This window comes from Leptodactylus fuscus, chromosome 2, assembly GCF_031893055.1.
Source record: "Leptodactylus fuscus isolate aLepFus1 chromosome 2, aLepFus1.hap2, whole genome shotgun sequence".
NCBI lineage: Eukaryota > Metazoa > Chordata > Amphibia > Anura > Leptodactylidae > Leptodactylus > Leptodactylus fuscus.
In genome coordinates, this window is record NC_134266.1 from 98,129,299 (window position 1) to 98,152,550 (window position 23,252).

At 43.0% G+C, this 23,252-nt stretch overlaps 1 protein-coding gene across 1 annotated transcript in view; it reads right to left on the reverse strand.

Annotated features, from left to right (window-relative positions):
- Positions 1 to 22,633, reverse strand: part of GNAI3 (G protein subunit alpha i3) — a 39,627-nt gene extending 16,994 nt beyond the window's left edge. The window contains exons 1-2 of the mRNA XM_075264344.1: positions 22,399 to 22,633; positions 976 to 1,018 (exon numbers count right to left, since the gene is read on the reverse strand). Coding sequence (XP_075120445.1) covers positions 976 to 1,018; positions 22,399 to 22,516 — 161 coding nt within the window. The 5' untranslated portion in view covers positions 22,517 to 22,633. The remainder of the gene's footprint in view (positions 1 to 975; positions 1,019 to 22,398) is intronic.
- Positions 22,634 to 23,252: the final 619 nt, after the last annotated feature.

Genomic DNA, 23,252 nt, shown 5'->3' on the forward strand with positions numbered 1-23,252 from the left:
TGGCCGCTCCTGCAGAGCGGTTGCCATAGCTATCTAGTCTCCGCTGTACAGGAGACCCGATAGCTATGGCAATGTTACTGTGCCACGCGGGAGCCTCCCCTGACCAGCGCTAATAGCAATATTGAGTATCTCCCATAGACTGCAATACAATTGTATTGCAGTCTACGGGACTTGCAATCAAATGATTGTAACTTCAAAATTTATAGATTTTATATATATATATATATATATATATATTTATTTTTTTCCAAATCATCCCCATATCCCTAAGTATACATATAAATCAAAAACATTACTGTTGAAACACATACACATTTGGTATCCCTGTGTCCGTAAACCCCCGGTTTTATTTACATTGGTGAAATATTATATTATTATGTTATTAAATATTTTACAAATTTTTTTGCTTCAAATTTTTTTTTACCTATTTTCCTCCTCTAAAACCTTAGTGCGTCTTATAGTCCAATGAGTCTTATTTGATATGAATGAATTATATAGGTTTGTCAGCATTTATTGGAAAAATTGCTTATTTTATGTATAAAATATAAAATGCAAAAAAAACTTGCTAAAAACTATAGCTTGTTGCCATGGAATCTGTGAAGGGGATTAATGAATTAGTTTGCAGTGTATATAAATGCATTATTGCATCGGTAAAGTATTCACTGCTAGTGTGCAGCACTGTGAATGGTTTCATTTAGTAAAGTTACATTGGCTCTTGAAGTGGTATGTCTTGTTCCAAAGCTTCACAGCAGAGTTCCCCAAGCATTTGCTTTGAAGCCCCTGACAAAAGACACCCTGATGGACACTGAAATAAACAACTGCGCACAACAGACTCATCAAATCCTAACTGTATTGTTTCTGGTGACAGAAACCACTGCATATGATATATAAAAACTATAAGAACACATCAATGTCTCCTAGGTCGGACTGCTGTGTAGGAACAACATCAAAGTAGATATAAGAAACTCTACTTACTTCATCTGCTTTACAATTGTGCTTTTCCCAGACTCTCCAGCACCTGCAAGGCAAATGCATAATATTATCAGTGGGTGTTTTATGCTCCCATAAAACTTACGTAATGCTCTCCATACACTGCAGACGTAGACCCCTTACACACGACTGTGGGCTAGGTCAATGTGCTATTTGGGATTTTTCCCAGATAACTCACTAACCCATTCATTTCTGTCAGCCCATGGATTACACAGATCAGCATGTGGGCAGTCCAGGTTGCAAAACTCAGGACAGGTCCTATTCCTGTTTGATAACTTTCATGTACCGCCCATGCACCAGCCGTACCGTTAAATCATGGCAAGCAGCCCACACACAGTTGTGTTAAACAAGCCTTGGACAGAAAATGTCAGTCAGAAATAGTGTATATAAGATAAGATAATCCTTTAATAGTCCCACCATGGGGAAATTCAGTGTATTACAGCAGCATGGATAATACAGTAATATATTACAATAAAATAACACATAGCTCAGAACAGCAGATACTAGATATAGCAGATATAGAAAAAGATACTAGGAGTCATAGCAGATATAGAAAAAGATACTAGGAGTCATAGCAACTAAAAGAAAAAGAAAGACTCAGGATCATTTAGTTCGCTTAGCCTGATGTTAATTATACAGCCTTTCCGTGGTTGGGAGGAAGGACCTCCGATAGCGCTCCATCTCACACTTGGTAGAGGAGGCAGCAGCAGTTCTGTGCAGGTAAGTGTGTGTGTGTGTGTGTGGGGGGGACTAAGTAGCCGGCGGATTTTTTAATCACTACACAGCGTGGAGGCTTCAATTTTTGGACTCCACACTGTAGTGAACAGGATCATTTTTAAAATCCGATCTTTGATCATTAAGAAAATCCCATTGACTTACATTAGGACCGGAATTGGGATCGAATAGAAAATGATTGGAAATCAGATATTAAAATCGATCCTGAAATCTCAAGATCGGCTCAACCCTAATGCTGATGCTACCACATATATGTGAAGGTAGGTCTGATTCTACACTTTCCGAAGATGCCTTTCGGATTTTGCATTGCAGCTCCATTTTCATGAAAAACTGTGTTTTATTCTTATGCAAATTAACTGAAAAAAGCTTTAGACTAAAGTCCAACATTGTGGAAATGCAGCTTTTTTTGTTGCAGATTCTGTTGCTTTTTTTTTTTTTTTTGAGCCAAAGCCAACAATGGCTACAAAAGTAATGGGAGATATATAGGAATCTCATATTTCTCTCTTCTGTCCCTAAAACATGTCAAAATGAGGCTCAGTAGTGTGTGTGGCCTCCACGTGACTGTATGACCTCCCTACAACGCCTGGGCATGCTCCTGATGAGGTTGCGGATGGTCTCCTGAGGGATCTCCTCCCAGACCTGGACTAAAGCATCTAACAACTCCTGGACAGTCTGTGGTGCAATGTTAAATTGGTGGATGATGTCCCAGATGTGCTCAATCGGATTCAGATGTGGGGAACGGGCGGATTTTGTTGTCAGCACATTCAACTTTGTACGGAACAAAGTATTCAATGAGAATATTTCATTCATTCATTCATTCAGATCTAGGAGGTGTTATTTGAGTGTTCCCTTTATTTTTTTGAGCAGTGTATATGGACAAATTCAAATCTGCCCCCTTTTCCTAGATCAAAAATGCCTAAAGTATTAAATTATAAAAATTTTATAATAAAAAAAAATTAATAAAGAGGGATCAAACCATCAGATCTTCCCCAAAAATAAAATCAAATAAAAATCTTTTCCTTAACCATTACCAAGGTATGAAATTACCCAACTCAATACAACAGGATAGAAAACTTTGACAAAATGTAGCTATGTTCTGTAGGATCAAATCGTAAAAAGAACTAAAAAAAAACAACCTACTAATATTTGCTAATGATGCAGTCTTTAGCCATGTCTACTTGTTCTGTATTTCTCAGTGTTTAATACAGGGCACCCTTTTTAAGGTGTCTCTAGCATCTGGGAATAATATTGGGACTAGTTCTCAGAAGCAGCTGTATGTGACATTACACTGTACATGTTCTCCTCGTGTCTTAACGGGGTTGTCCAGTTTCAGACAAATATGGAAAGAAAAATGTTATTGTTTGTACAATGAAAAGTTAGACAATTTGCCAATATACTTTCTGTACAAATATCTGTTTTCTGGATCTCTGCTTGCTGTCATTAAGGCCCGTTTCACATCTGTGTTCAGTAATCCGTTCAGAGAGTCCGCATGGGGACCCCCCAATGGAATACGGAACGCATTGGCTAGAGGTGAGCAGTGAAAGCACATGGACGCCATAGACTATAATAGGGTTCGTGTGCTTTCCACGCGGTGTCCATACGAGTCACATGGAGAGGATAATTAAGTACTTTTCTATCCACATGTTCTGTGCGGACACCGCGTGGAAAGCACATGGACCCCATTATAGTCTATGGAGTCCGTGTGCTTTCATAAGCTCACTGCTTGCCAATGCATTCGGCACTCAGAAGCAACGCAAAGTGGTTCTTCCCGCAGCGCTTTAGACAAAGTTTAGACAGGTTTCCTCTGCGTACCTTCTGTTTCAATTGTACCTATAGGGAAACCGCTGGCATTTCCGTAGGTGTAATTGACATGCTACGATTTCCAAAACCGCGCTAGTTTTGGAAATTGCAGCGTGTCCACAGTGTGATTTTTACCGCAAAGTGGGCTTGGGATTCGCTAGAATCCCATCCACTTTGCTCTGACTGTAAGGGTGCATTCACACTACGTAATCGCCAGCTTATTCTGAACGTAAAACACGTTCAGAATCAGTGGCGTATAAAGCAGTTCCATTCATTTCTATGGGAGCTGGCATACGAGCGCTCCCCATAGAAATGAATGGGCTGCTTTTTTCACTACGAGCAGTCCCATTGAAGTGAATGGGAAGTGCTCACGTGTACGGCTCGGCATGAGCAGAGCTAGCCATACACGCCAGCACATCCCATTCACTTCAATGGGACTGCTCGTAGTGAAAAAAGCAGCCCATTCATTTCTATGGGGAGCGCTCGTATGCCGGCTCCCATAGAAATGAATGGAACTGCTTTATACGCCGCTGATTCTGAACGTGTTTTACGTTCAGAATAAGCTGGCGATTACCTAGTTTGAATGCACCCTAAGGGTGAATTCACACAGAGTAATTTGCCACGGATTTGGGGGAGGATATCGGTCCCGAATCTGGAACAGATTCCTCCCGAATCCGTCTCCCACTGTTTTCAATAGGAGGCAGAGATTGCAGCAGGACGCGGAGAAAGAAGCTTCCTTCTCCATCTTGCCACCAATTCTGCCCACGGGGTCCACAGCTTGAGACTTTGTCCTGATTAGGCCCATTCATCCAGGCCTAATGAGGAGCGGGATGTCACAACGGAATGCTGATGCATTGTATCGGCACCCATTGAGGCTAGCTCGCATGAAAATGCCGGCGGCGGAAAATGAAGAAGAATTTCCTCTTAATTCTCCATTGTGTGAACAGACCCTTAAATGCATATGGGGCCCCTGGCCTTAAGGAGTTTTCTGGAACTTATTCATTGATGGTCTATACTTAGGGTAGGTTATCAATATGTGGCACAATGTGGCGCAACACCTAAAACTACCACACATCGGTAGATTGAAGAGACCGCAGCAGCTTCCCTGTGCTGATGAGGTCAAGGTCATTAGTCAAATGTGGTTAATCCATCAGAATCTGAGTATCTTCCAACTTTAGCGACTAGTTCTGTGCCTTTGGCTGTGTAACACAGCTGAGTGTCGGAGGTAATGCCACAGGCAAAGCTCCATAATATTACGGTGTTGAGCGTTAACATCCCGTTTAGCATGACGTAATAGTACAGCACAGAGTGGGAAGGGGTTAATGCATTGCCGTGTTCCCACGAGATAGACTTAGTAGAGCTCTTTATAGACACGTAAGCACATTAGTCACTGAGTGTATATAAAATAAGAAACAATTCAATATCACTATAGGTAAAAATCTATTTAAAAGAGTAAAAGAGAATCTATTAACAGGAAAATCAAAGTAATGATAGGACTTTGTCTTTATACACTTCTCAAATATATCTTTGTTCTTTAGCAATTGCAGCTCCATTATCGAGAGAATCCATATTTTATTCATATGCAAATTAGGTGAAAGGGGCTTTGGGGTGTTTCTTATTTTCATCAGACTTCGCAGATTACCTCTTCTAACTGCCAGCAAACTCTCTCCAGGGAAGACTTGTCAGTCAAAGGAAGATGGGGGAGCTGGGGGAAGTTATCAGTGGAGAGCAAAGCCTGGGGAAAATAAGAAACATCCCAACAGCCATTTACATATGAATCCCAACTAAATTGGATATGAATATGCAATGATTTTCTCGATAATGGAGTTGCATTGCTAAATAACAGATATATTTGGAAAGTGTGTAAAGCGTACTACAAGGTACCGGGATTACTTTGAATACGATTTTTCTACTGACAGATTCCCTTAAAGATATTTTAGTATTTTTCTATTCATTGAGAACTGGAGTTAACTGAGGTGCTGAGAAATGATCATCATATGGATAGCAAAGTTCTACTGTGCAATTGCTCAATATAAGTGCAAATATTTAAGCCATAAAACAAAGGCCAATATCCTGGTTTACATTTCCTGGAGAGGTGCTGGAGCAACACGTCACCAGCCGCGATGCTCGGACTTATCATTGTTTGCTAGACTACATGGCAATATGGGAAGAATATGCAAATCTGCCTTCCATGATGTAATTAGGAAGACAGTTGCTGCCTCATTGTTGCAAACCAATAGAGGGCGCTCACTGGAATGTGCAAGCCCGTCTTAAGACAGGATTCCAGTGAAACAACCCAATAATGGCTGCTCCCTTTAGCCTCATGCCCGACCTTCCAAGAGGCCTTTGTTTAGCAATGACGCTGGGATTAATACCAGGTATAGTTTCTCAATCGAGGACAGATGTTTCGATCTGGTTGGATCTCATCAGCCCGATGTAGAGAGGACTATAACCTGGTATAGGTGAGAGGCTTAGACAGGGTTTGGGGGATATTGTCACTCCTTAGGGAGAGACCACCATATAGGTGTGTGGAGACTTGTTAAGCCTTTAGCACTCCACTTTGCAAGGAACTATGGGAAGAATATGCAAATCTGCCTTCCATGATGTAATTAGGAAGACAGTTGCTGCCTCATTGTTGCAAACCAATAGAGGGCGCTCACTGGAATGTGCAAGCCCGTCTTAAGGCCTCTTGGAAGGTCGGGCATGAGGCTAAAGGGAGCAGCCATTATTGGGTTGTTTCACTGGAATCCTGTCTTAAGACGGGCTTGCACATTCCAGTGAGCGCCCTCTATTGGTTTGCAACAATGAGGCAGCAACTGTCTTCCTAATTACATCATGGAAGGCAGATTTGCATATTCTTCCCATAGTTCCTTGCAAAGTGGAGTGCTAAAGGCTTAACAAGTCTCCACACACCTATATGGTGGTCTCTCCCTAAGGAGTGACAATATCCCCCAAATACATGGCAATAACAAAGAAAGGTTTGTCTACAGAGAATTGGAATGAACCACTTCATGTTGTCATCTTAGCCTATCTTGTTGCAACACCTCTGAATAAAAGGGGAAGGTGACCCATGACTTGCTTGATACTTTCTTGACATCAGCAAACCAAAGTTCCATTTTCAACTTCTTTTCTTAAGAGCCCAAATATGAGGAACTGGAATTATATTTACCAATACAAGTGTAATATGTTATTATCCACATCATCGGAAGAATGTATTAGCATGTGTCAGTAGGGAATCATCAGACTAATCATTTATGGAGCAATGACATGATTTTGCAGCAATAAGGGAGATTTATTTTATTACTATACTCAAAATGTAGCAGTGCCTAATACCTGCTTATGCTACCCAGCTTTTCCAAGACCCTAAAAAACACATCTGACTTCATATGATTTATTTAGATAAATGTAGTTTATAGAATTCCCTATAACAGCTCCACACGCTATACTATTCAGCTTTCTCAGAACCCAGAAAAACCAAATCTAGCAAGCTTTGGCATGCTTGGTAAGAATGGGGAATTATCTGGTATATTAAAGGGGTATTCCCACCTCACATACTCATCAGTCTTTACTGCTGTAAAATCTTCTTTCTTCCTGGTTTCTTGCATCATTTGGTGGGCGGGGTTTCACATGCAACCTGCCGTTTATCTCCCCCCCATTCGTGTGTAGCTCCGCCCACCCATATTGGACTATGAAGTACAGGCAGCAGCAACTCCATTCTGTGTTACATAAGGAGACTGCCTGTCTCTGCCATAATGAACACAATTGAATTAGCTAGTCTGATAACTGGGAGAACAGAAGAAATGAAAGCAGCTCCTCTCCTCTATCTGATAGCAGGAAGCTAGGTCACATGGTATAGACACAGGAATAGCTAGATACACAGGCTCGCTCCCTGCACTTAGCCCCTCCTCCCTCCCCCCTGAAAGCAGCAGATGCATCACTTGACTCATGAGCAGCTAGGTCAGGGCTGTGGCCGCAAAGAATTGAATAAAGTAAGATAGTGGACAAACAAAGCAGTTTTGCTGAAGCAATGCATTTAGGAAAAGTCTTAAATCCACATTATCAAGCAGTATAGATAGGATCCTTGTGATTGGACAACCCCTTTAAGTATTCGGCAGTACATATTACTGCAATACCTGGTAGGTTACCTAGCTTTCCGAAAATTGTGAGAAGGAAATCCTGGCAAGTTATAGTATGAATATAGCACAAGATAGTAGATTTATTTTGTTCCAGTATTCTGTATTCCCCTTTACAGCTCCAAATGTTACGAGGGGTGTTCAGGATTAGGGGATAATATCTCTCATTGAGGAGAGATCACCTTCGCAGGTGTATGGAGTATTTTTTGATGAGTGTTCAATCATTTATCTAGGTGAATAAGAGTAACATTTTCTGCGAAAACTGGACCTTCTACTTTTCAATGTCATCCTCCTCAGTGATTGGGTGCCCTCAGAATAGAAGGTCTGGACTGTAGGGTGGATGGTTAAGTTCCATGAAGCCACATTCCCTGCTAACAGCTTGTGAATTGTGAGACTTATGAGCTGGCACATTTTCGTGAAGCAGTAACATACTGGTCAACAACTTTCCAACGCATTTCTCTTTGCCTAATGTAATGTCTTCATTGTTGAAGAATAGGCGTCTCCAGTAATTGTTTATAATGACATGGTTTCTAGTAATACAACATCTTCTGCATCCCAAAAAAACTGTTGGCATGACCTTTCCAGCTGACTGCTGCACACAAAATTTCTTTGGAGTTAGTGATTCCTTTTGCTTCCATTACATGGATTCTTATTTAGTCTCAGGATCATGGTAGTGGCATCTAAATTCTCTTGTCTAAATTGATGACAACATGTTTTTTTTGGCACCCACGCACATCATCAAAACATCACGAGTGATGCTGGAAACCGTTCCAACTGAAATGTCTATTTCATAAACTCTAACATTGACGTTGACACAACAATCTTCCAAAATCACGGCCACCAGTTTACGGCACATTTCCTCCACATTGCCCTGAACAGTGATCGTCTTCGATTGATTCCCTAACTCATTTGGATCTAGTTCACATGGAGTTTTTTGCCAGTGGATTTTGACACGGAATCCACCTGCAAAAATGCCTACCCTTCATTTCAAACGGGAGCCACTAGCGGTTTTTTTTCCAGCTAGCAGAAAAAAAAAAAAAAGGTTACATGACCTATCTTCAGGCGGATTCAGCCTGAAAAAACCATTAAAGTCAATGGGAGGCGGAAAAACCACAACGTCGCATCTTTATTTTCTTTGTTGGACTTGTCTTTTTTTTCCAGTGGACTGCTAAGAGATGAACTGACACCCTCTCAGGTTCCGCACCACCCTTTTTATGCGTTGTAACTAGAGATGAGCGAACAGTGAAATTCGATTCAAGTAACCATTCAATACTCAACTGTTCGATTGAACATCAAACCCCATTATAGTCTATGGGGAATAAATACTTGTTTAGGGGGAAACCACTATTCGACTCAGGAGGGTCACCAAGTCCACTATGACAACCCAGGAAATGATGCCAACACCCTGGAATGCAACTAGGACAGCAGTGGAAGCATCTAACATGCCCAAGTCACTGTATTACTTCGGGATCCATGTCAGTTTGCGATATGCGGGAGCTGACTTTTTCCCATAGGAATGCATTGACCAGTATTGATTGGCCGAATGCCATACAGAGTACAGCATTTGGCCAATCAACACTGGTCCTGCTGGAGGCGGAATCTAAGATCGGACCAGAATAGACTGCTGTGGACCGTTCTTAGACTCCGCCTCCTCACAGAAGAGCCTCCGGCAGAGCCAGTGTTGATTGGCCCAGTGCTGTACTCTGTATGGCATTTGGCCAATCAACGCTGGTCAATGCATTCCTATGGGGAAAAAGTCAGCTCGCGCATATCGCAAGCTGACAGGGATCATGACTAGGTAGAGCCCCAAAGAGCTGTGTGAGTGACATTCCCACCTAAATAAAGCTAATTCTTAGCTAACCCTGCCTGTACATCTATCCCTGTCTCACAGTCACATAGTTCACAGTCTCATATGAGCCAGATATTAAATCCACTGTTCGTGTAAATTGGAGGTCACCTGAATAAGCCAGCCAATTACTTTTTCTGATTTTTTTTTCGATGCCTCCGTTGTCATAGTTCCTGTCCCACCTCCCTTGCACAGTTATTGGTGCAAAAAAAGCGCCAGGTAAGGTGGGAGGGGAATCAAATTTTTAGTGAGTTTGCCACCTGGTGCTCAACTCGAATCGAACATCTCGAACAGCCTGTTATCCGACCGAACATGTACTTGATCGAATGTTGTTCGCTCATCTCTAGTTGTAACTAAACATTGCTGAAGTGATTTCTTGCTACTTTGTTACTGTTCTTCTTTCTGATGACTGTAAAACTTGTAAAATTCAATAAATCTGTCCATTTTACACGTGAAAAAAACACGCGTTATACGAAAAAACCATTGAACTCAATGGCTTACTACTTTTCACACGTGTAAAATGTATCAAAAACACGGAGCGTAACGCCGTATGACGGCACCCTTAATGTCCGTTGCTGTCTTCTATCTTAAGATGACATCAACAGACATTAAACTGTTGCAGAGAACGGACACAGATTCATTCTGCATCTGTTCCTATTGGCACTAATGTAAACAACACCACAGCCTCTATCATGTTTGCTTACTTGTTGTGCATGCAGGACTTTTCCTTCCATTACAAAAGCAAACATGAAGAAAGCCTCTGTAAGGGGGCGTTCACACTTGCGCCCAGTGTCCACCCTGTGCCACTCAGCCGGTTTTCCATCCTCAGCCTGAAGAAACTGTACAGAGGATGGCTTTCTGGTGGTCAGCTTTAAAACCCATTCATTTGAATTGGTTTTTAAAGGTGACTGTCGGTGTCCACCTGCGGACTCTACGCGGGAAAACATTTTTTCTTTTTCGGACAGACACAAAAGTTGGACATGCAGAACCTTGTGTCCAGCCAAAAAAAAAAAACAGTTTCCATGCAGAGAGGCCGTAGGCGGACATTGGCGGTCAAATTAATGGGTTTTAAAGCTGAACGCCGGCAAGCCGTCCTCTGTCCAGTTTCTCGGGGCTGAGGACAAAAACCATCAGTTTTTACAACCATTTAAAGGATGAGAAAAAAAAGGATGTAAACGGATAGTCATCTGTTTACATAGACATCAATGTTAAAATCAAAACAGGTCAGTTTGTTCATTTTTTAGATGGATTTTTTTTTTTAAATTGATGACAGTGTAAACGGATGTCCATCAGTTTGTAACAGTTTGCATCCTTTTTTTTTTGCCATCTGAATCAGCCTGTGTCCATTCTCTGCAACAGCTTAAAGGGAAGTTATCATTGTAAAAATGCATTTTTAACTGAAACCATGCAGGAACAGCCTATAAATAGCTACTCCTACCTTTATCTTCTGCTCGCCGCCGTTCTTGAAAGAAAAAAGTTTTATTCTCATATGCAAGTCATGCTCAGGGAGCACAGGGGGAGTTCCCACTGCTCTCCGAGCACGCCATCGCCATCATCATCATCAGAATGTCACCTGCATTAACTGTTATTAATGGATATCCCTCACCTTCTGTCTCTATCCCTCTTCTCTCATGGATTGTAAGCCCTTGTGGGCAGGGCTCTCTACCCCACTGTGCCACAAGGTCACTGTTAGTATTATATTTATTTTGTATATGTTATGTACCGTATGTAAACCACCATGGTATTAATGGTGCTATATAAATAAACAATCTAATTCTAGGTTCACACTGGCATTGTGACTATAATGGAGTCTGTCAGGTGTCTGTTGTTTCAAAGCTGAAACTGGCAGAAAGAAAAGTTGCCTCCAATAACAAATCACAGCACAACTTTCATTTTTCAGGAGCAGAACTAAAAAAAAACAAATCTGCCCTGTGAAATAGTTGCTATAGGCAACAAAGTTTTGGCCTTAAACCATTTTAATAAACCTGCTCCTACACGTTTGCAATAAATAAAAAATGAATATTATTATGGTCACCAAGTTTAATATGTATTGACGAATTTACTGTGAAGAATTGGGAAAGTAGGAAAAGTTATACACTGTCACTCCTTCTCAGATTCACACACCACAGTGCCAGGCAACACGAGAAAGAAAAACTACTTGGGCAGCTGTGCTATTGTTCTCAAACCACTGAACTTCCTTGTTGTGACAGCCGAAAACCCCCAGCATTGCCATCGGCAATAACACAAGTACATATCTGTGTGGGCACAGCACTGTCATGGTTTTACAAGAGGAGGAGTATACAGAGATCAGAATTGCAGAAGTGAGGAACATTAAGGTTACAAGCAAAAATAAGGCATAGCTCACATTTATGCTGGAGAGTCACAGCGTCTGCATGAATTCAGAAGACATTTTCCTCTGTCAATTTGAATTCCCAACACACCCTATTTTAGTCAATGGGGCCAGCCAGGTTCTGTGTGTAAACGCTATTATGGTTTGCTGCCTGTCCTCCAAGTGACCAGAACAACAGATAGGCTAACGCTAGTGTGAAACTTGCTTAAGAAACCATGGACGGGAATGCAAATGATAACACAGGGCTTTAAAGAGTACAAGAAATCCCTCTTTGTGCTATTAAAAGGGTTTTCTAGGCTAAAATATGTTTGGGGAGGTGAAAAAACCCTAAATAAGCTGTCTTTTTGCAGTGAAATTCATTGCCGACTGAGAAGACATCCTGGTTCCCTTCTGCTGACTAAATGACTTTAAAGGGGCTCTATCTAAAGGGGCGTGAAACATGATTTGAGCTAGTGATATGCCTGAATAGCCTTCAAAAAGGCTATTCAGGTGCTGATTTTTGTTGCCTGTTTTTATTACATACCAGTAAAACCAATATGTAAATGAGCTCTCTCCGTGCACCCTGGGCGTTCCCCCAAGCCACCATGCACCCCCCTGTGTCATACTTTGATAACGCACCCTCCTTTACGTATTGCTCCATGATTGCCCTCTTCCGTTGTTGTAACCGCCTCCATTCTTGTAGCCTCGATCCCTGCTCATTGAAATCTCGGGCATGCCCAGTAACACTCACTTCTGAGCACTACTGCGCATGCCCAAGCACCATTTTCTTGTGCGCTTTCTTCCATTGTCCACAAGAAAAGCAGCACCTGAATAGCCTTTTTAAAGGTTATTCAGGCATATCACTAGCTCAAATCACGTTTCACCAATGATAGAGCCCCCTTGATTACAGCATGTGTTAGCATGGGCAGGGGCACATTCACAGCTACTGGAAGTCTGCAGTGGAAAAGCTGTGTTTTCAAAAGCGCTCACAGTTTTTGGAAATGGCAGCATGTCAATTACACCTGCGGAAATGCTTATGTGGTCTGTATAGATATGATAAGGGGAGAAAGTCGGCAGGGGGAAAAATTTACAAAAACAAATGAAAATGTTGTAGAAAAAAACCACAATGACTTTTCGATGCATTTTTTTTTTTTTTTTTTTATGCTGCGTTTCACTATGTGAGGCCTTAGCCTTGAATTGATCCAAAAACTTACATTAGCATCAGTTCTATTGTTCTGGTCCCGCAGACTAAAATGGCGAATACACTCACCGGCCACTTTATTAGGTACACCATGCTAGTAACGGGTTGGACCCCCTTTTGCCTTCAGAACTGCCTCAATTCTTCGTGGCATAGATTCAACAAGGTGCTGGAAGCATTCCTCAGAGATTTTGGTCCATATTGACATCACACAGTTGCCGCAGATTTGTCGGCTGCACATCCATGATGCGAATCTCCCGTTCCACCACATCCTAAAGATGCTCTATTGGATTGAGATCTGGTGACTGTGGAGGCCATTGGAGTACAGTGAACTCATTGTCATGTTCAAGAAACCAGTCTGAGATGATTCCAGCTTTATGACATGGCGCATTATCCTGCTGAAAGTAGCCATCAGATGTTGGGTACATTGTGGTCATAAAGGGATGGACATGGTCAGCAACAATACTCAGGTAGGCTTTGGCGTTGCAACGATGCTCAATTGGTACCAAGGGGCCCAAAGAGTGCCAAGAAAATATTCCCCACACCATGACACCACCACCACCAGCCTGAACCGTTGATACAAGGCAGGATGGATCCATGCTTTCATGTTGTTGACGCCAAATTCTGACCCTACCATCCGAATGTCGCAGCAGAAATCGAGACTCATCAGACCAGGCAACGTTTTTCCAATCTTCAATTGTCCAATTTCGATGAGCTTGTGCAAATTGTAGCCTCAGTTTCCTGTTCTTAGCTGAAAGGAGTGGCACCCGGTGTGGTCTTCTGCTGCTGTAGCCCATCTGCCTCAAAGTTCGACGTACTGTGCGTTCAGAGATGCTCTTCTGGCTACCTTGGTTGTAACGGGTGGCTATTTGAGTCACTGTTGCCTTTCTATCAGTTCGAACCAGTCTGGCCATTCTCCTCTGACCTCTGGCATCAACAACGCATTTCCGCCCACAGAACTGCCGCTCACTGGATGTTTTTTCTTTTTCGGACCATTGTCTGTAAACCCTAGAGATGGTTGTGCGTGAAAATCCCAGTAGATCAGCAGTTTCTGAAATACTCAGACCAGCCCTTCTGGCACCAACAACCATGCCACGTTCAAAGGCACTCAAATCACCTTTCTTCCCCATACTGATGCTCGGTTTGAACTGCAGGAGATTGTCTTGACCATGTCTACATGCCTAAATGCACTGAGTTGCCGCCATGTGATTGGCTGATTAGAAATTAAGTGTTAACGAGCAGTTGGACAGGTGTACCTTATAAAGTGGCCGGTGAGTGTATATGGATTATAGTTGCTGGGACCCCAATGGGTGTACATTGTTTTTAAACAGAGTGGTGGACAAAAAAGTCATGCTTAACGTAATGCAGGACACGGACTCCAGGCGGCCATTGTGATGGATTCTCTAATGCAAAGATTAATTTAGCCTTGTACAGCTCTATACACAAAGATATAAAAACATGCCTGTTACAATACGTTGATGCAAATATCTGTCTTTTTAAAAAGATTAATTTTTTTTTTTTAAATATATTAAAATATGAAAAACTTATATAGACTCAGTATTGCCATGATGGAGGTCATCAGCAATAAATAGGAAAAGTAGTGTGCTGTGGCTGAAAATGAAATGGTATTTTCTTAAAGGGAATCTGTCAGGGCAATTGGAGACACCTTATGGACCTGGGGTTTAGTGTCTCAAATCGCCCTTTTGTAATGCAGTCCATGGCCACATTAAAAATGCAAAAAAAACCCACCAAACTATCATCACCCTGTTGCTGTACTCCTCGCGTTGGCATTGTTCTTCAATGAAGTCAGAGGAGTACACCTCATCTCAATGCACATGCTTTGTACCTCCAGCACATGCACAGTGAAGCTGGGGTGCACATCTCCGGCTATATTGAAGAACAACGCAGACGTCGGGAACATCAGACACGAGTCCGATGAGATTCATTGCACTCATATATAGGCAAGTATAAAGGGTTTTTTTTTATGTTTTATATTTTTAGGTGAAAGCAGATTTCATTTCAATAAAGCGATTTTGGACACTAAACCTCAGGACTATAATAACCTGTGGGTTGTTAACACAAGCGTTCGGATTTCTATCCTTCAGGTCTACATGGGGACCTGATAGATGGAAACACTGTCCGCTTAAAAAAAGCAGTTGCACGCGGAAACCACCGATCTTATACTGAAATTGGTGGAGAGAAAAGTCCTTCTTGCAGACTTCAGACTTTGCTACACAAAAAGAGATACTTGCATAAAATCTGCAGAATTTCCTGAATGAAACTCACGAAAAACCCCCAACAACAAATCACATAATTGTATGTCGCAGATTTCCTGTTGCATGAAATCTGCAGCATTTCTGTCTTTAACCTAACACATCAGGAGGCGCCAAGAATTACCGTATTTCTTCCACAATTCTACAGGGATATTCAATACAGCAAATGGATTTCTTTAAAACACACATTTATTCTATAGTTTTGAAATGTGGGCAAAAATGAGAAGCAAACACTAATACATGTACTTTATAAATAAGCATATCACATTATAATAATCATTATTATATGGTTGGGGGGAGAGGGGGTAAATGCATAAAAATCTTATCCTAGAGATATACAGAGTGGAGAGAACAAGCACTTCCCACCTTGCATTACTCACAGAGATTACCCAACACACCCGACATTTTCTACGTGATGAGAAGGATCCTTTCGTTTCCTCTTTTATAGTCTGTAAATGTCTGTTAGCTTAAAACTGGCCATATACCGTACATTACATACATACATATTGGTCAATCCCACCACTGTTAGTGGGATCAGCTAACCATCTAATGTGTATAAGGGGAACAACAGACAGATTTAAACTGCTTGATCCTTTTGTTTTTGCAGAGATGAGCTGCTGCCAGAAGAGACTTGTAGCAGCTTCTTCTGCTCCCCCAGCACAATACACATATACGGCCAAACATGTTAGTGTATAGGTGAGTGCAGTGGTGTAACTATCGGGCTAGCAGGGGTAGCGGCTGCCACAGGGCCCAGGACAATAGGGGCCCGGCGACAGCCGCTACTCCTGCGTTTTTGTTTTTTTTTTATGAATAGGTCATTACCGGCTGGAGTTACTCCAGCCAGTAACAGGGCCTATTTACTTACCGATTCTGGCAGGGGCTGGGATTGGTAAGAGACAACGTGGGCCCCATAAGCACTATTATTATACCTTTTCAGACCCCCAGAGTATAATGATCGGAGGCCCCGGAAAGGTAAAGGAGCATAATAAACGTGTTACTTACCTTTTCACGCTCCGGGCAGGTTTCGGGCTTAGTTGTGTGATGTTCTTAATGTCATGTGACCAGGGCCTGTGTCACGGGACGTCAGTATTTATCATTAAAGATGGCCAAAACCACAGAGGATTGCAGCGGAGCTGGAGATAGGTAAGTAACAAGTTCATTATGGGGCATAATAGTGTGTGCAGGGGCCACTATGGGGAATACTACTGTGTACAGGGGCCACTATGGAGCATAATAGTATGTGCAGGTGCCACTATGGTGCATAATACTGTGTACTGAGGCCACTATGGGACATAATAGTATGTGCAGGGGCCACTATGGGGAATACTACTGTGTACTGGAGCCACTATGGAGTATAATAGTGTGTACTGGGTCCACTATGGAGCATAATAGTATGTGCAGGGGCCACTATGGAGCATAATAGTATATGCAGGGGCCACTATGGGGCATAATAATGTGTGCAGGGGCCACTATGGGGAATACTACTGTGTACAGGGGCCACTATGGAGCATAATAGTATGTGCAGGTGCCACTATGGTGCATAATACTGTGTACTGAGGCCACTATGGGACATAATAGTATGTGCAGGGGCCACTATGGGGAATACTACTGTGTACTGGAGCCACTATGGAGCATAATAGTGTGTACTGGGCCCACTATGGAGCATAATAGTATGTGCAGGGGCCACTATGGAGCATAATAGTATATGCAGGGGCCACTATGGGGCATAATAATGTGTGCAGGGGCCACTATGGGGAATACTACTGTGTACAGGGGCCACTATGGTGCATAATATTGTGTACTGAGGCCACTATGGGACATAATAGTATGTGCAGGGGCCACTATGGGGAATACTACTGTGTACTGGAGCCACTATGGAGCATAATAGTGTGTACTGGGCCCACTATGGAGCATAATAGTATGTGCAGGGGCCACTATGGGGCATAATAATGTGTGCAGGGGCCACTATGGGGCATAATACTGGGGTCACTATCGGGCATAATAGAGCGCGCAGGAATGTAGTGGAGGGTTAGTCAAGGTCTTCGGTGTCGGTCAGGAAGGGGGGTGGGGCCATGTCAAAAGGTCACCACGGGGCCCCACCATTACTAGTTACGACATTGGGTGAGTGTATGGCCAGTTGTACAGTCTGCATATATTGGTTAAATGGGTCAGGCTACAAAAATTAGGGATATGGTATTAACAGCCAACGAGCACCACACAGTAATATCCAGATGCTCCCAATAAAGTGAATGGAGTGGGGATTCTGCATCCATCACTTCTAAACAGGGCTAAAAAAAAAAAAACAACTGCCATTCTTGGGAACGGTGAAGGTGTCGGCAATCATGCTCCACGGATTGGCAATTTAACTCCCACCCTAGGGAATGAAAAATAATTTGTGCTATAACCCCTATAGAGTTCCAAATTTAAAACTGAACTAAACCCACTGTAAATGAAAACACTTCTCATGACTGAAGTACTAAAACAAGAAAATCATTTTGGATTGAGAGCCCTAAAACATGGACCCTGATCACCTAACAAGTTAGAAAACACTGATCTGGAGTCAATTGGAGTTTTCAGCTTGCAATAGCCAGAGTGGGCGGTCCTTACTACAGAGGCATCGGTCCACTTAAAGAGGACCTTTCAAGTCCTCATCGAGGCCCTGGTGCTGGAGATATTGGTGCCATTAATTTTGGCACTGATATCTCTCCACAGTCAGAAGAGCACACATTCCAGCTTAGCGTCATAAGGAGCACACGCTCCCTGACAGTATTCTTCCATAGACTTGTACTGCCAGGAGGGATGTTGCTCACAGCCCAGCAATGACGTTATGCTGTAAGGCCCGCCCTTCTAACAGTGGCGAGATATCATTAATTTCAGCACCGATATCTCCGGTGCACACGGAAAAAACAAATTCAGTGCACCACCTGCTTTCTAGCAGTATATAGTACCACACGTCGATGAGGGCATGAAAGGTCCTCTTTAAGGCCTTATTCACACAACAGTAATGGACAGTTACATAAAGCCATTTTGAACCCCATGAATGTCAAAAGAGACAAAATTACAGCATGTCAGTTTTGTGTTACATTCAGTTTTACTCCTTTAGGACATGGTGGTTTTATTTTGCTTTTGCAGTTTAGTTTTATACTCCCCAGCTTGCATAGCTTTTTTAAACTTTCCTGTTCAAAGGTGTAAGAGGGCTTAATTTTTGTCAGGGGAAGTTGTACTCTATAACAGCGGCATTTAATATTCTGGAAAGCCAGAAAAAAAAAAAAAAGATCTAAACAGATGGTAGTAGTAAAAAAAAGACAAAAAAAAAAAACCCCACAACCGTGCCGTTTTCTTTTTCAGGTTTTATTTTTAAAGCATTTACAATGCATTAAATGTTTTATTCTGCAAATAGATAAAAGCCTGTGAACAGAATCATCTCTCATGGGTACTGCTGCCAGGTCCCTGGTATGTAAGCTGAGACCCAGCGATTATGGCCAAGAAACGTGGTCCTATTTCCCAGGCAGAACCACTATTGCTCTTGAATAATGATAACTGGTAGAAAACTAACATTGCCTTTGCGCATTTAACATTTTCCTCTTGTATAAATGATGGAGAACCCATTCGCTAAAACTATAATTATGTCCACCATTTTTATACTGAAATTGGCTGAATGAAATGTCCTCCATGTAGGATTTTTCTCTCTGCCAATGCCGATTTTCGGTGGCGGAGTCTCCTATGGAGTCTCAGACACAGAAGTTAACCTACCCTTACTATTCCCTCTGAAGGTCTCTGAAAGGCTAGGTTCATGCTACAAGATTTATGTTTGTTGTTCTTAGAAGCCATAGGGTCAGTATTGGACAATCTAAAAGCACCCACACCCGGAAATCAGTATAGAATTCTTTATAATTCCCTCCTATCAGATAGATACACCCAGCTCCAAGCATTTGTCAGCACCCAATCACTAAATACAAAGAGCACTGTCAGAAACAAGGATATCATAGTTGCTATGGCATCAACCAATTTGGCTTTTCTGTAACACTTTTATAAAGAATCTATGGTCTGCCAGCAGTAGCGCGCACCATGCAAGCAACAAATGTGATTGCAAAATGGGTGAAGCAATTTTTCCTTCCTCTTAACATGCACTTCCCTGTTCTGAGGTCAAAACTTTACTTGGTAATAAACAACCAATGAGAGGCACAGAACTGGTCAAAAGCTGAAAAGAAAGCGAAGCTTGGAGGGTCCTTACCTTAGCTGACCACCCTTATGCTTATCCATCTATCAATCCTGTATGGTTAAAATGATATTATGCAGTAGTATTGCCTGTAAAATGCCACTAAATACTGTTATATGTAATAAGACTGAAGAATCGGAAGGCCATTGACTAGAAGACAATTGTTATATTTTTGACACATATCCTACTTGTTGATATATGTTCATCCATGAGACCAATATAAGCCCAGCAGCATCTTAGGATAACATCAGATGGCCATGTGTGGTCCATGCAATACATATGGAATGATCAACATTTTTACATATTTTAAGTACACTGCTTTAGGCTGGAGCTCGCAGCATCACAGATCACTATGATACAGAGAGTTTAGTCCAGCTGAGCCACAGTTGGTCTGGGAAATGCAGCCATCACATGGAGGATATTAACCCACCAGACATGGCCATCTGAGTATAAAGTGTCACTCATGATACTTGTAATTGTATCTTCTGCAAAAAAGCAGCCTAGACAACCACACAATGCCCTGTATCACTCCAACACTGCACTTTAGAAGGACTCTGGCTTCATTTAGGTACATGAAGGACTTGGAGAAGAAGAAGCTACAGGTATAATGAGAGGGACATCCTACTAATAATATAAATGTGAAAGTTTGTATGTTTGTGGGTTTGTGTCTGTTACTCTTTCACGCAAAAATGGCTGAACCAATTTGGATAAAATTTGGCACATAGATAGTTTGTGACCTCAATTAACACATAGGCTACTTTTTATCGCAGTAAATGACATGACTTCACAACTGTTATGAATTTATGTCCATATACTATATTAAACTGCTCATGCCAGCAGGAGAATTAGCTAATTGGAGATTGCTGATAAAGCCTGGTCTGTTATCTCTCTATGTAAATACACAGATAACCCTGAGAATCTAATTTGTAACAAAGTTCTAAAACAAGAGCTATGAAGGTAGCCAGAAGTCAAAAAATTTCTCCTCAAGCGGCGCTCAGGGGGGGGATCATTGATGCCAACAACATACTCATTATATGATGTTCCAGCAAGCTGCTGGAACAATCACAGGCACGGAGTGAGGAACAAATTCAAGCGCAGGATAGCTTGAGAACTGCCAAAATGCCGCAGCAGTATCAAGGGCAAAATGGGATAATGTGGCACCACTCCAGTCTCCATCATGTGGCGCAACTCCACCACTAAGCTCTGTTTACCTGGCTGCAGTGATGTCATGTCAGAGACTGGTGACTGCAGCAAGTAAACAAAGGCCAGTGGAGAGGATTAGAGTGGAGGCACTGACTACCATTACCCAGCATTCCCCTAATTTTTCTTAAAGAGGACCTTTCACCACTTTTGGGCACATGCAGTGTTATATACTGCTGGAAAGCTGACAGTGCGTTGATTTCAGCGCACTGTCGGCTTTCCCGATCTGTGCCCGGTGTAAAGAGCTTACGGTGCCGGTACCGTAGTGCTCTATGGTCAGAAGGGCGTTTCTGACGATTAGCCAGAGACGTCCTTCTGCCTCGCGGCGCCAATTGCGCTGTACTGTAGAGCCGGGAGGAACTCCCCCCTCCCGCTCCTGATAATACTCGTCTATGGACGAGCTGTGCGAGCAGAGAGAGGGGGCGTTCCTCCCCGCTCCACAGCACAGCGCAATTGGCGCCGCGAGGCAGAAGGACGTCTCTGGCTAATGGTCAGAAACGCCCTTCTGACCATAGAGCACTACGGTACCGGCACCGTAAGCTCTTTACACCGGGCACAGATCGGGAAAGCCGACAGTGCGCTGAATTCAGCGCACTGTCAGCTTTCCAGCAGTATATAACACTGCATGTGCCCAAAAGTGGTGAAAGGTCCTCTTTAAATCCGGACAACTAGTGGCCACTAAGAAGTATCTTCAGTGTTTGTCACCAACACAAACCTGTTGAAAAAAATACATTAGCCAGGGTCATCTGCATAGAGGTCTGCAGCAGATAGAGAGTAGAGCCCTGTGCAGTGACCAGTACCGTATATAATGTAAAACACTATGCATACAGGGTTAGCCAAAACTTCAGGAGTAACCTGCAGCGGTGTAAGATCTTATCACAGACGACAACAAAAAGGCCAACGGAAAAACATTTCTCACTGGTTTCCGTGATAAGATACCAATTGCAGAAGTTAGCATTAACTCTGATATATCTGTGCATATAATAGGCAGCAAACTGTATCGAAGAGTCTTGTATAAAGCAATCAGTACCCTGTCCACAAAGGTTAGCCATCTGTATACACTGACCAGTACACTGTTCACAAAGGTTAGCCATCTGTATACACTGACCAGCACCCTGTTCACCAAGGTTAGTCATCTGTATACACTGACCAGTACCCTGTTCACAAAGGTTAGCCATCTGTATACACTGACCAGCACCCGGTTCACCAAGGTTAGTCATCTGTATAGACTGACCAGTACCCTGTCCACAACAGGTAGTTATCTGTATACACTGATCAGCCTGTACACAATGGTTAGTCACTTGTATACACTGACCAGCCTGTCCACAACAGGTAGTCATCTGTATACACTGACCAGTACCCTGTCCACAATGGTTAGTCATCTGTATACACTGACCAGTACCCTGTCCACAATGGTTAGTCATCTGTATACACTGACCAGCCTGTCCACAATGGTTAGTCACTTGTATACACTGACCAGCCTGTCCCTGTGGTTAGTCACTTGTATACACTGACCAGCCTGTCCCTGTGGTTAGTCACTTGTATACACTGACCAGCCTGTCCCTGTGGTTAGTCACTTGTATACACTGCCAGCACTAGGATCACACAACTTTTCGCTCACAGCAAACCATGCATAAGAGGCGCTGCTACGCTTAGTCCTGCCAGTCTACCTCACCTAAGAGCAGCAGTTTTACTTCTTTAGATGCCTTCTCCCCGTCTTCCCGGAGGTTGCGGTCTATCATCTTACTCCTCTCCGCCGCCGCTTTATCCTCGGCACTTAGTGTGCAGCCCATGGTGGAGCCGGGTCACAAAAACCCGTCTCGGGCTGTCTGACCCTGCCTGAAGACTAGTTACCAGGCTCCTGCCTCGCCCCGCTTCCTCTGCCGGCGGTCGCTACTCAGCGTCACTACCGCCAGCTTTCCGGAGGATGTACTAGAGTTACCACAACTACGCCACGCATGCTCAGTCACACCGTGGTGTGGCCCAGTGGCACAGGCGGTGTACGGCAGCTTCCATGTTCATGGTTAGAATGAGCGGCAGCCTGGCGTTGTGACTGTAAGCACGGAGCCCTGCGAACCCCATATAATGGAGTCTGTCGAGTGTCTGTGGGGCGGAGGAAAAAGGGCAGAGCTCCGTGTGTACCCGCAGTTACAAGACGAAGCTTGAGACTTAGCGCTTCATAACAGAGGCAGCAATATGGCAGAAACATACTGACGTCATTAACGCTAAGGCAGTGCTGCTATGGAATATGACAATGTACACACTGCCTTCAGTCACTACACACTTGTTTTTAAAGGGAGCAAAGCAAGTAAATCTGCAGCTCCCGCCCTCTAGTGGTGACCGGCAGCCTTGCCTTACAAGTAGCTCATGACTGAATCTTGACTATGTGACAGATTTACAAGTGTTCTGGTTTAGAAAGGACTACGACCAGGCTCAGACTGGCCCACTGGGGTATCAGTGAATCGCTGGTCGGCCCTGTGCCTTTAGGGGGGCACTACTAGCCCCCTCCCGCTGCTTTTTTAATAGGCT